The sequence below is a fragment of the Propithecus coquereli genome, unplaced genomic scaffold (assembly GCF_000956105.1).
Source record: "Propithecus coquereli isolate 6110/MARCELLA unplaced genomic scaffold, Pcoq_1.0 Scaffold50, whole genome shotgun sequence".
NCBI classification, from domain to species: Eukaryota; Metazoa; Chordata; class Mammalia; order Primates; family Indriidae; genus Propithecus; species Propithecus coquereli.
Genome location: NW_012150841.1, coordinates 2,801,859 through 2,815,610, shown reverse-complemented (window position 1 = coordinate 2,815,610; position 13,752 = coordinate 2,801,859). Strand labels below are relative to the sequence as shown.

Sequence of the window (13,752 nt, the reverse complement as noted above, 5' to 3'; positions counted from 1 at the left end):
GGTTGATTTTGTGTTACAACAGCAGAGTTGAGTAGTTGCAACAGATACTGTATAGCCCACAAGACCTTAAATACTTACTATCTGGCCTTTTACAGAAAGCATTTGCTAACCCTTGCCCTAAAATGCCATTCTTCTCCCTACTATCCAATTGAGATCTTTCAAATTCAAAAATGAAAGTTACTGATACCAAATATGAAGACATACAGTAAGACTGTTAGGATACTTCAAAGATTATAAAATATCTACCATCTTCATGAATGTCTCTTTAACTAAATAGCAATGAGTTGCTGACTTTCTCATTGCCATGATATAATGTCTAATGTGTTCCACAATTGAAAGTCACAAAATTACTCTAAGGTGTATAATGAAAAACATCTTAAAACCTGCAGTTTCAGAGATGATCCAAGTAAAATCTATACAATACAACAAAAAATATGCTGAAGGATTTAAATCTATACTAATAAAATTTCTTATTTCTCTGAAGAAATATAGGCAATATAAGAAACTCACAATTATTCCTGGTAATGAAGGACAGAGAGAAGGATAAATTAAATAATAAATTTTCCTAATTTATCCAATAATCTTTTGTATCATCATATATTATCCTCTGCTTTCCCTATTTCTATATCATTAAAAAATGGCACCCTGAGAAAGCAGCAGCAGCAATAGACTGATACACAGAGTAATGGCTGCAAGCCTCAGATTTCTCAGATGTGTCTTGTTATTAGATTTAAATACATTTTTTCAGAATATGTACTAGCCAATTCACCCCAATCTCTACCATTTCTCCTTGTCTTATATTAGGCTTGATTCAAACATTTATATTAGCTGCTGGCCCCCTGAAGGCATCTGATTTTAGAATCCCTGGCTTAGATAATATTCAAAGTGAAAAATCAGTTCAGGTAATTAGACCATTGTCAAAAGCTGTTATGCATATTTGTTCATATGTGTACATACATAAGTGAAACTAATAGTGTCTTAGAGCAAAAATCTGAGATTGTTATCTAAGGGGGTAATTTAATTTTGTGAAACGCCATATACTTTAGTCATCCCCATTGAAAGTGTGAGACTAAAAGTCTTTATGATCTTATTATAATGATATATTTAGAGGTTCAGATTCCTTTTATATCTTCTGGTAAGTTAATTGGGCTATACGCAGAGTTTCCCAAAAAGAATTATGTATTTGGTTTCTTTAAAACCATTTGTCTTTGAATGAGAACCTTACAAACAAGCATCTTACAAACTCTTGGTAAATGGGATACTTCTCATTGTTGGAATATGAAATTGCTAATACACTGACAGAAGAAAAGTTTGTCAGCCAATACCTGTTGCACGATTGTTGTTAATTCCAGGCAGAGCTGTATGACATTATTCCTTGTAACTGAATAGTCTGTCACAGCAGCAAATGGTGACCTATAAATGGAAAAGGAAAATTGTGATTACTAGGAATAGCTTTTGAAAAGTGCCAAATACAATAATAGCCTAAAATAATATTTTGAATAATATGAAATAAATTATTCTGAAGTTTACATATTGATAAAAATATTCAGGACTTATTTAAAGGAAAAAATTGAGAGAAATGTTTGGAAGAGAATTAAATTCAAGAAACAATGTTTGCTTTCTAACAAATTTCTCTCTTTTTAAAGTTCTTAATTATGTAGAAGTTCTTTGGTACGTCTTACAAGGTCTCTTCACAACATCTAAAACCAAACAACAAAAAGAAATATTTTAGGCAAAGACAACATTTTAGTTCACTTTCAAAAGAAGCTAAGATTTTGAGTATAGGACTTCTTGAATTATTCACAGTTAAGAGCTAGTAATCACAACAGCTAATGTTTGCTAAGGGCTTACTATGTGCCAGTTACTGTTCTAAATGCTTTACATGTACTAAATAATTTAATCTTTACAACTCTTATAAGATAGGCATTATTTTTTTTTTAATTTCTTATTTTCTGTAGAGATGGGGTCTCGCTCTTGCTCAGGCAGGTCTCAAATTCCTGAGCTCAAGTGATCCTCCCACCTCGGCCTCCCAGAGTGCTAGGATTACAGGCATGAGCCACCACGCCTGGCCAGATAGGCATTATTATTATTCCTATTCTACAGACGAGAAAACTAAAGTAAAGAAAATTTAAGTGACTTATCTAAGGTCACATAACTAGTAAGTGGTGGAGCTGGTATTCAAACCTAGGAAGTCTGACTCCAGAGCCCACCCCTGCACACAGTTAAATGCTTGTACTGAACTATTCTAGTTCCTTTGTTTTTCAATATAAATTTTAGAATCATATTGTCTGTATCTACAAAAAATCTTACTGGAATTAGAATTTCATTAAATCTACAGGGAAATCTGAGGAGAACTGACATCTTCACTAGGTTGAGTCTTCTAGTCCATGAGCACAGTGTGTCTCTTCATTTTATTTAGGTCTTTTATTTTATCCATCAGTGTTCTGTAGTTTTCACATACAGATCCTGTGGACATTTTGTTAAATTTATATATAGTCATCTCATTATTTTTGGAGCGATTATAAATTGTACTGTGTTTTTAATTTTGGTTTGTAATTGCTCATTGCTAGGACATAGGAGTATGATTAATTTTTGTGTATGGACTTTGGTAACCTGCTACCTTGCTAAACTCACTAGTTCTAACATATTTCTTGGGTTTTTTTTAGATTGCTCAGGATTTTCTACAAACACACACATTACCTGAAAATAGGGAAAGTTTTATTTCTTCCTTTCCAATCTGCCTTTTATTTTTTCTTTCCTGCTGTACTAGATATGACTTCCAATATGATATTAGATAGGAGTGGACGGTCTTGCCTTAGCCCCGATATTAAGACGAAAGCATTCAATCTTTCACAAGGTAGTATAAGGTTAGCTGTATGGTTTTTATACATGCTTTTTATCAAGTTGAGGTAATTCCACTCTACTCCTACTTGCCGATAATTTTTCTCATGAATGGGTATAGTATCCTATTAAATGCTTTTTCTACATTAACTAATATGATCATATAATTTTTATTCTTTAGCCCATTGATGTGGTGTATTTGTATATTATTTTCTCTATCATTATTTATTTTCCAAAGGCTTAACACCAAGTACCCCACTATCATTTATTAAATGACTTTCTTTTTCTAGAGGTTTTAACATCTTGTTTTCTAAATGATTCTATATACAGTCATGTACCATATATCAACATTTCAGTCAACGATGGACGGCATGTTATGACAGTGGTCCCATACAATTATGAGTGTTCGAAGCACTTTTATACACCTAGAATAAATCCCACTTAGTCATGGTGTATAATTCTTTTTATGCATGGTTGGATTTGGTTTGTTGATATTTTCTTGAGAATTTTAACATCTAAGTTCATGAGAAATATTGGTCTTTAGTTTTTTGTTTTTTTTTTGCATTATTTTCTTGCACTGTCTTTGTTGGATTGTGGTATCAGGATAATAATTGCTTCATAAAATGAGATGGGAAGTGTTCCCTCCTTTATTTCTGGAATAGATGGTGTAAAACTGATGTTATTTCTTTTTTTAATATATAGAATTCACCACTGAAATCATCTGGGCCTGAAGCTTTTTTCTTATCCCAAAGTGTTTCTAAGTACTATTTACTTTCTTTAAAAGTTATAGGATTATAAAAAGTATCTATTTCATCTTGGGTTAAGAATCGGTAGTGTTTTTAAGGAATTGGTCCATTTCATCTAAACTGCCAAATTTATATACAAAGAGTTCTTTGGGGTATTCCTTTATTAACTTTTAAATTTTGATTGACTTCTCTATTGTGTTGTGTTTTCAATTTCATTGATTTCTGTCCTTATCATTATTACTTGCTCTCTTCTGCTTCCTTTGTGTTTATTTTGCTCTTATTCTTCTATTTTCTTGAGATAGGAACTTAGGTTACTGACTTGAGATCTTTCTTCTTTTCAGATATAAGCATTCAGTGCTATAAATTTCCCTTTCAGCACTGCTTTAGCTGTGTGCCACAAATTATGATTTGTTGTATTTTCATTCTGTTCAATGTATTACTTTTTATTTTCCTTGAGACTTCCTCTTTGACCATTGTATTACTTAGAATTAAGTTGTTTTGAGAGTTTTAGTTTGATTCCATTGTCTGATTTCAATTCATTTAAATTTGTTGAAACTTGTTTATGATGCAGATATGGTCTATCTTGGTGAATATTCCATGGGTACTTGAAACAAATTTGAATTTGGATTCTGTTGTTCGATGAAGTGCTCTAAAAATGTCAATTATAATCTGTGGTTTGTGGTAGTGTTCAATTCTTCTAGTCTTTACTGACTTTCTGTCTAGTTTTATCAATTCTTGAGAGAGAGGAGATGAAGTCTATAATTGTGGATTTGTTCTATTTCTTTTTTCAGTTCTGTCAGTTTTAGCTTCATGCCCTTTAAAGTTCTATTGTTTGATACACACATTGGCAACTTCGATTTCTACTTTTTTGAACTATTTATATGACCATCTGTTACATTTTGTTGTTTTTTTGTTTTTTTTTTATCAATTTGTATACATTACTTGCTTCTCATATCTGTTGCAAGTATTTTTCCCAGCTTGTCTTCTGTCTTATACTTTGTTACATGTTTTTCATTTTTATGTAGTCAAAGGCAAGCAGCATATTCCTTTCTATTTTATTCCATATTTTCTTTAATACTTAGAAAATCTTTCCACATCTAGAAATTATTTTGCCTTTTTCCAATTTTCTTATGAATTTATATCTTCCATTTAGATAACTGATATACCTAAAATTTATTTTAGCAAACAATAGATAGTACTCTATCATAATTAATATCTTTTTCAAAGGCTTAACCAACTGCCCTACTACCATTTATTAAATGACCCTTTCTTTTTCCAGTGGTTTTAACACATTGTTTTCTAAATGATTCTATATACAGTAATGCATTGCATAACAACATTTCAGTCAACAAGGGACCATATATATGATGATGGTCCCATAAGATTATAACACGGTATTTTTACTGTACCTTTTCTATGTTTATATACACAAATACTTACCATTCTGTTACAATTGGCTACAGTATTCAACACAGTCACATATATAGGTTTGTAGCCTAGGAGCAATGAGCTATACCATATAGCTTGGGTGTATAGTAGGCTATACCACCTAGGTTTGTATAAGCATACTCTATAATTTTCACACAATGACAAAATTGTTTACCAATGCATTTTTCAGAACATATCCCTGTCATTAAGAGACACATGACTGTACCATAGTTTATTTTGGGCTCTCTTCCACTAATTTGTCTATTCCTATTCTAAAACTCAATATATTTTTCAACATAATTTACTAAAATGGAAGGAGACATTAAGAATTCAAATAAAGTTAATTAGAAAAAATGTCATTAAGTAATTGATCTCAGTTTAAAAAAAATAACCTCTTTAAATAGAAACCAGCTTTTAAAAAATCCATCCTGATGGAAATTTTCTAAAACTGGATTGTAGAGATGGTTACATATTGGCATCTAAATTTACTAAAACTCATCAAACTATATACTTAAAATGGGTGAATTGTATAGAATGAAAATTAGGCCTCAATAAAATTGTTTTTTAAAAAGATATAAAATGTAAGCACTTCTAGAAAAAATCATTAATTAAAAAAATTACCTAAAGACCATTTTCACTGCATTAAAGCATAAAAACTGGCATTTTAAATTAAAAATTCAAAAATGTTTCTGGCATGATTATGAAAGAGTTTGGGTTCCTAGGTTTGTAAAGGTCAGAGTCTGTTTATAAAATCTAAAAACTTCATTCAAAAGTGATGATATGAAGTACAGCATGATTTTTTCCCATAAGTACTTAAAAGAATCTCATTTGATCTTCAAAATACAAAAGGAAAAATCTATTTGATGACTGAATGCCTGTAGCAAACTGAATACTAAGGAATGTTTTCTACTTTCCTGACCACTCATATTTGAAGTAGGACAAGCTTCTCATTCAAGACTAAATTTCAAGAAAATGGAAAACAATCTAAACATATGCCAAGGAAAACATTGATTTTATTTTGTAGTGATTAAGAATTCCCCTAAAGTTTTCATCTGAAAGGCAAATCATATAAAACCATACTAAGAGTCATTCTTAGCTAGCAGGTATTAATGTTTGGTATAATGATTTTGGCTATACACACATATAAATAAGGGTAAAAGGCTGACAGACAGGGTTCCAATCTTTGTGGGTCACCAAAGATAATCACTCAGTCATGACTTAATGATCATCTATCTATGAAATTAAAAATGGATCTCTGTAGAATAACTGAACATGATCAAACACACACACACAAAACTAAATAAAGAAAGAAAGTTTCTTCTTAAGTCTACAGAAATCCTAAATTAGAGTGAGGGTATTTACAAAAAGAACAAAATAACTCGAAGTAAAGAAAATTAAATTCATAGCAAAAAAGCTTTTTGATGCCAAATAAAATCCTTGGTCCATTGATAAATGTCTGTTGGAGGGCTTATCCTATTTAGACCTTAAAAATTAAGCAACTGTCATTCTAAAATGATCATATGGATGATATGCTGCTTATATTTCTCTCCAGTACAAAGGTTTACGGCTGTATAAGAAATAACTCTTCATACATTCTTTTTAAATTTGATTACATTTACATTTGTTTGCATTACATTTATGGAAAGGTTATTAATGGTTCGGAAATCCTAAACATATTAGAAGCCAATAAGGAAAGCTAAGAAATTAATAAGGAAAATCTGGAATGCTTTACTATTTCTCACATTGGCACGACCTGAAGCCTGAGGGTAGTCCAATAGTGGTAGTGCTAACATCACTGCTCTTCTCTACAACAACTGGTGCCAAGTGAAGAGCAATGAGCACGAGAGGAAATAAGACCAAACAATATTAAGCTACAGTATCTGGTGGTATTTAATGTAATTTTCTTGGTCTCTATAATTTTTTTCTGGTACAGAATTTTTGTCCTATAGTTTCTTAGCATGGAAGAAGAAATTAGTTTAATCATTTTTTTTACATAAGGCAAAAAATTTCAAAGAAATCTTTTTTTCAAAGAAAACATTTTTCCCTAGCACCTTAAACTCTTCTGCCTTATATATATAAAATATTTTCAATGGTATCAAGAGATCTCATTGATCCTTTCAAAATAGAATAGCATTAAAAGGTATTTTATGAACAATTAGAACTAGGTATTAATGCTAAAAATGAGAGAAAATAAACTTTCACTATTAATAGCAAAATAAATATTTTCTATTCAATAATAATTCTGAACATTTTTTACTGATGCTACCATACAACATGATACTTATTAGTTATCTGTAAACCTCTGAGTATAGATTGATTTGGCAAAGCTACAGAAAACTACAAGAAAGATGAGGTGTCATAAAACAGCAGGATGGAGGTTAAAAATAGACAAGTAAACCATGCATTGAAAACAAACAGTAAAGCTAGCAATTGTGATTCACCTCTGAGGCTTTTCCTCTGGGAAACTCTGATGTTTAATTCAAGTCAGTATTTAAAATGGGGAAAAAAAAGGAATTTTGTTAGCCTTAGATTTATCTTATTTAAGAAATGTACAGAGCTGGTCTTTGAAAAATATATCTCATTTAAATGGAAGCTCCGTTGAAATTGGAATTTTTGTGAGTTGTAAACATTTTTCCTAGCACACTAACTCTTATGTCATAAACACTTAAGTTTCCAATGATACCAAAAAAAAAATCTCATTGATCCCTTTAAAATAGAACGATCTTTAAAGTAGTTTGTAAACAATTAAAATGAGATATTAATGCTAAAAATGAGAGAAAAAATAAACTTTTACCATAAATAATGAAATAAACATTTTCCATAAATAAAATTCTATGTAGCAATTTGAGGTACTGAGGCCAAAAACAGAGAAGTGGTAGTCTTGCTTAGCTTTTGAAGAGAAATACCAAAGTGTAAACAAATGTTTATTTGCCACATTCCTAAGAATCACTTCCTCAAAATCCTCAAGAATTAGTCGGTATTCAAAAGGAGATGCACCATGACAAAGGAACACAAAGGAGGAAAAACAACAGGGCTTTAGTGTCAGACAAAAAAAATTCAAAGTATAATTTTCATACTAGATGAAAGACTTTAAGCAAGTTACTTAAGGTCTCATATGTAAACTAGGAATAATGACATCTGCTTTATTAGAATTCAATGAGTTGATATACGTGTGTGTGTGTATATATATAATGCATCTAGTTCAGTATCTAGAATAAAATTAAAGATTTTTGCCTACTCTCTTTCTCCTCCTTCAAGTAACATAAAATAAAAATCGTAATAAGCCCAAATCATATTGCTGGGCATGCAAGTTCTCTCCAAAATGTAATAAAAGTTTCTTAATGCCAAAAAAACTTATTACTGTTTAAAAATGAAACCAGTTGTTTAGCATCAAAATAACATTTAACTGACAAAATGTTTTATTCTTCAACTAAAGAACTGTATTGTATATCAAAGGAATAAATTAAGGTTAAAGATCAAATGCTTGGCAACATTTGCTTGCAATGGCCATTTTAAATTCCCCCAATTAAAGCAAATCTACAGTGACAAACAGAAGTATTAAGAATTTTTAGTCAATCTCATTTCTATGGAACTTCTATAATTATTTAAATTATAAGTTCTTGAAAAGCAAACAAAAATAAAAAATACAAGACACATTCTTACCTTATATAAAGAAAGCATAAAGACAGAATAATTGACCTTTTCTAGAATTTAAGATGAAACAAAAATATTAACTAGATTTATTTAGAGAAGAGGCAGGGACTTAAATCACGATTCTAAAGTCACTAACAAATTTTTTTTAGAGTTTATCCTTTGATATTATACAAAGGAAAATAAGTTGGAAATGTTCCTCATATGGCTTTGGTGAACAAGTTCAGTGAATTATAGACTATTAGTGCTTAAAAGAGATTATCAAATTCTGCAGGTCCTACATCTTAATTTAAAAATAAAATACAAACAGAGGTTAAAGTTCAAGTTATAGAGGGCTCGAGGCAGAGCTGAGACTCAACTCTGTCAGTCCTTGGCTCTTTTCTAGTATACCACAATGCATTTAGGCAGGGATTCACAATAATGGTCAGGGAGAATGCTGCTCTTTTGGCTTTTTTAGCATGTGATTAATGTGTGTTGTTTCCTGTGTAAAGTTTGTAGGACACACTGAAACAAGAGGCCATGTGGAGTGTTGGCTTGCATTCCTGCTGCTACCTAGAAAACATTGTTTTTCTTTGAAAAGAATAAAAATATAAATCATACACACATCCACCCTGGCACAGCTATAGATAAAATCGTATTAAATTTAAAGTGATCTCAGGACCTTCTGAAATATATATGAGCCAAGGAGCAGTTAAGATATTCATACAACCCACTGCAGAGGAGGAAGCAAAGTCAAGTTCCCAAATACATTGGTAGCACTCATCATTTTCCTTTCTTCTTTTCCATAATCACTAACAGATTAAAAATCTGTTAGGAGAAGTTATTACATAAAACTATCCTGAACTACAAATAATTTCACAGAAAATTTTTTTCAAAGAGGAATTGTCACTTACCTTTAACTTCCAACTAACTAAAGTCACATACATTCTGATTCTTTAATTAACCACACACTTTTCAGTCCTCACCCTACCTAATCTCTCAGCAGCATTTGACCCTACTGACCACTTCCTTTTTTCCTTACAACCTTTTGTAGTGGCTTCCATGGGACTACTCTCAGCTAATTTCTTCCTACCTCTCTGGGTATGCCTTCTTATATTTTTCCATATGCTGAACTTCTAACATCCTTCAATTATTGGTGGTCCATAGGGCTCATTCCTTATCCCACTTCTCTCCACACATTCAAAAATATTTATTGAGTAGTCACTACAGGCTAGGAACTGTACTAGATAATCATGATATCAGTGAACAAAGTATATGAAAAATCCCTGCTCTCTCGAGGCATATGTCATATAAAGGACAGTCAGATGAAAACAATACACATAATACATGAGTAAATTATACAGTATGTTAGAATGGTCTAAGTGTTACGGAAAATAGAGCAGGGTAAGAGGAATCCATTCAAAAACTCTACTTAGAACTCCTATTTTTGTAAGGGTACCACCATGCACTGGGTCAGCCAAGTCAGATATCTCTTATTCATCCCAGAGATCTCCCTTTCCCTTACTCTCTAGATCTTAACTGTTGCCAAATCTTACTTATCTGCATAAATAACTAACATTCTTTCATCCTTACTGCTTCATCTCTAATTGAAAATCTCAACAAAAAGCAGTGGGGAGGATAAACTCTACAATCTGACTGCCGGGATTAAATCCTTGCTCCACCACTTACTTGCCATTTGGCTTTGAACTTAACATCCCTAAATCCTAGTTTTCCTATATGTAAAATGAAGACAACCCTTCTAGGGCTGTTTTGATTAACTAAGTGTGTCTGGAGGTATTAGTGCCCAACAGATATTACGATCATCAATGTTATCATCACCATCGCAAGTAGCAGCAGCAAGATTAATTCCTAAAAGAGCCTACTAACTGGTTTCCCTTCTTCTAGCCTTACTCTTCTCTACTCTTTCCCAACTATATCCCAAATAATCTCTGAAATTCACAGATCTGAGCACAATAATGACCCTAACCCCCACCCCCAACTTCCTTCAGCATAACGTCCAAATGCATTGGTATGGCAAAGAATCTTTTCTTTTTTTCTTCTATTTTTCTCCTTCTGCTTTTCTTTTTAAAATGTAAGCTGTTATAGTATCATCATTAAGGTAAGCCATCCTGGAGTTGTGAATTTTCTGTGAAATATCTTCAAAATATATACTTCAGTTTCTTTTTTCAATTTACAAAGGCCTCAATAGAAGATATTTAAGTTATCACAAAGTTGTCTTTTTGTTTCCTTTTAAGCATGTATTTTCATGGTCAAAATGTTAAATGGGCTTTGATTTAATTGATCATCACAGTATAATATAACACAAAGTATTGTGAAAAGCTTTGCAGCAACGGAAGCCTAAGAGATGACTTAAATTATCCTTCAGCCTTTTTGTCACATTTTCTCTTCCTATGAAACAAACATAAAACACTGACTTCATGGATTGTTATATGTGTTTTCATGTGTTTTTGCATGTGTGGGTGAACTGGCATTTACTGAGAGCATCTTATTAGATGATAAAAGTAGTGCCATGACAAAAAAATAATACAAAATCTCAGAGACTACTATAGCGTGAGAAGCCATTTATGTAATTCTATAAACAGTCATTTCTGTCATCTGTTTTAGAAGTAAAAACATTCTATAATTACTCTAAGAACTTATCTATCTAACAAATACCAGTGTAAAAAGAAAATATAATAGAATTACTAAATACAAATATCAAGGCTGAGTGAATTTATAATTATAGGGCAGATTATAGTATTATAAAATAAAAGAAGATCTATCTAAAATCAAATATGTGCTTTGAAGGCAGTTATGCTCACCACTATACCACATATGGTAATAACATTCATAAGGTGTCTGGCAGGTGGGAGGGGGGAGAAGGGGATGGGTATATTCATGCCTAATGGGTGCGGTGCACACTATCTGGGGGATGGACACACTTGTAGCTCTGACTCGGGTGGGGCAAAGGCAATATAAGTAACCTAAACATTTGTACCCCCATAATATTCTGAAATTAAAAAAAAACAAATATGTGTACTTTAAGCTTTCTGATTACTGAGAAGCCTCCCAAAACAAGTATATTACTTAAGAAGTAAGCCATATTCTACTTACTGACCACTAATAATAACTTTTAGAATGCATATATTTAAAATACAATTACTTTAAACAGTTGATAAATGTGATTTAGACAATTATGAAAAATTTTAATGATGTCATAATACAAAAGAAACATGCTGTACATTAATTAATTATCAAAAAGCTAGTAATATACAGCTTAGTGTTCAGATTTGGATTTAGTGTCATCACTTTATATTATGTGTAAGAATATATAAATTAGGGAATACAAAATTAAGCAAAATTATCTTTTTACATTAAAAATACAAATACTTTTGGCCGGGTGCGGTGGCTCATGCCTGTAATCCTAGCTCTCTGGGAGGCCGAGGCAGGCAGATTGTTTGAGCTCAGGAGTTCGAGACCAGCCTGAGCAAGAGCGAGACCCCATTTCTACTAAAAATAGAAAGAAATTAATCAGACAACTAAAAATATATACAGAGAAATTAGCCGGGCATGGTGGCGCATAGCTACTTGGGAGGCTGAGGCAGGAGGATCGCTGGAGCCCAGGAGTTTGAGGTTGCTGTGAGCTAGGCTGACGCCACGGCACTCACTCTAGCCCGGGCAAAAGAGTGAGACTCTGTCTCGAAAAAAAAAAAAAAATACAAATACTCTTAATATAAGGCCTCATGTTTTTCAAAAGCCGAAACGGAATACTGATGTGTGTGCACACATATGTATATCCTGCTGACATTTATTCAAGAAAGAATTCTGGTAAAATGTGTATTATCAGAGTTTCTTATGAGAGACAGAGTATTTTAAAATTTGATTATTTAACCAGTATAACATAGTACATACCAATTATAAAAAATTTCAAAACTGAAAGTAGAGAGCTTAGTTTTTATAAACTATAATATTTTACCATTATGTTTACCTATATACAGCATATAATTTTAATCTAACCCTTTTCATAATACGAAAACTGTTATGCTATTTTATGTATCCCAAGACAAACGAAAATGAACTAACCTAAAAAAAAGTCTAAAAGTGTATTTATGATATCTAAAATTGTACAATGTGAATCATAATAGAGAATGAATAAAGCGACGGTAAGGAGATATGCAATGCACGTTATGAAAGTGTCAGTGTCTAATTACCCACTGAAAACAGTTTATATAATTCCAATGGTCACTTCCTTAAATATGACCAATTAATAAAAAGAATAAAGAAAATCAGAAGACAAGACAGTACTATAAATTTTGTTATGACAGCCAAATAATGGCCTTGCTTATAAAGCAGCAAGGGTATTTTACAGTTGTCAGAGATTAATTACTGATTGGCTACTTATTTGGATATAAAATTTTACAAAAGATTACTATCTACTTGATGATATTCCTATATTATTATGAATCATAATTAGACATCTATTACTTGGCACTCCTCTACCTATTTAATTCTTTCACAAGAAAACCAAATAATGCGATATTCAAACTGGTGTCTCAGAAAGGAATACTTATAAAATATGTAGACGATTTTACCTGTCCAACCAGGCAAGCAGACTCTTGGCTGCTCCAATCAGATCCACAACCGAGGTCAGAAAGTCGTTTGGCAATTTTCGACTGGTCCTCCCATCATAATGGCCACTTCTTCTCCTTCCCGTTATAAAATTCTGTAGATTTTTGGCAGATGCATTCAACTTGTGAGAAAGGGTTTTTAGATTTTCTGTTTCCAAGCCATAATTCTGAATTATAAAGAAGAGAGAGAACAAATATATTTAAAGTCAATATTTTATTCATTCATTAAAATATTTACTGAGTATTTTCCTATGCACAGACAATGGGACAAGTGTTAGTTACAAATGAATAACATAGGATTCCTGGCCCAGTGGAGCCCATACTCAAGTGAGGATTTGGGGAGATGTCAGATAAAGAAATAATAATAAAAGGTAAGTACTAGCATGAACATGGAAAGATGAGGGCATTATATCTTGGAGCTATGCCACCCAAGACAGCAAGATTATAAGGATCCATAAGTTTATTTTTTAAAACCAAAA

At 32.0% G+C, this 13,752-nt stretch overlaps 1 protein-coding gene across 2 annotated transcripts in view; it reads right to left on the bottom strand.

The window, feature by feature from the left end:
* CNKSR2 (connector enhancer of kinase suppressor of Ras 2) overlaps window positions 1-13,752 on the bottom strand; it is a 284,669-nt gene that overhangs the window by 221,417 nt on the left and 49,500 nt on the right. For both annotated transcript variants that reach the window (XM_012656319.1, XM_012656320.1), the window contains exons 3-4: window positions 13,238-13,440; window positions 1,326-1,413 (exon numbers count right to left, since the gene is read on the bottom strand). In XM_012656319.1, the coding sequence (XP_012511773.1) occupies window positions 1,326-1,413; window positions 13,238-13,440 (291 nt within the window). The remainder of the gene's footprint in view (window positions 1-1,325; window positions 1,414-13,237; window positions 13,441-13,752) is intronic.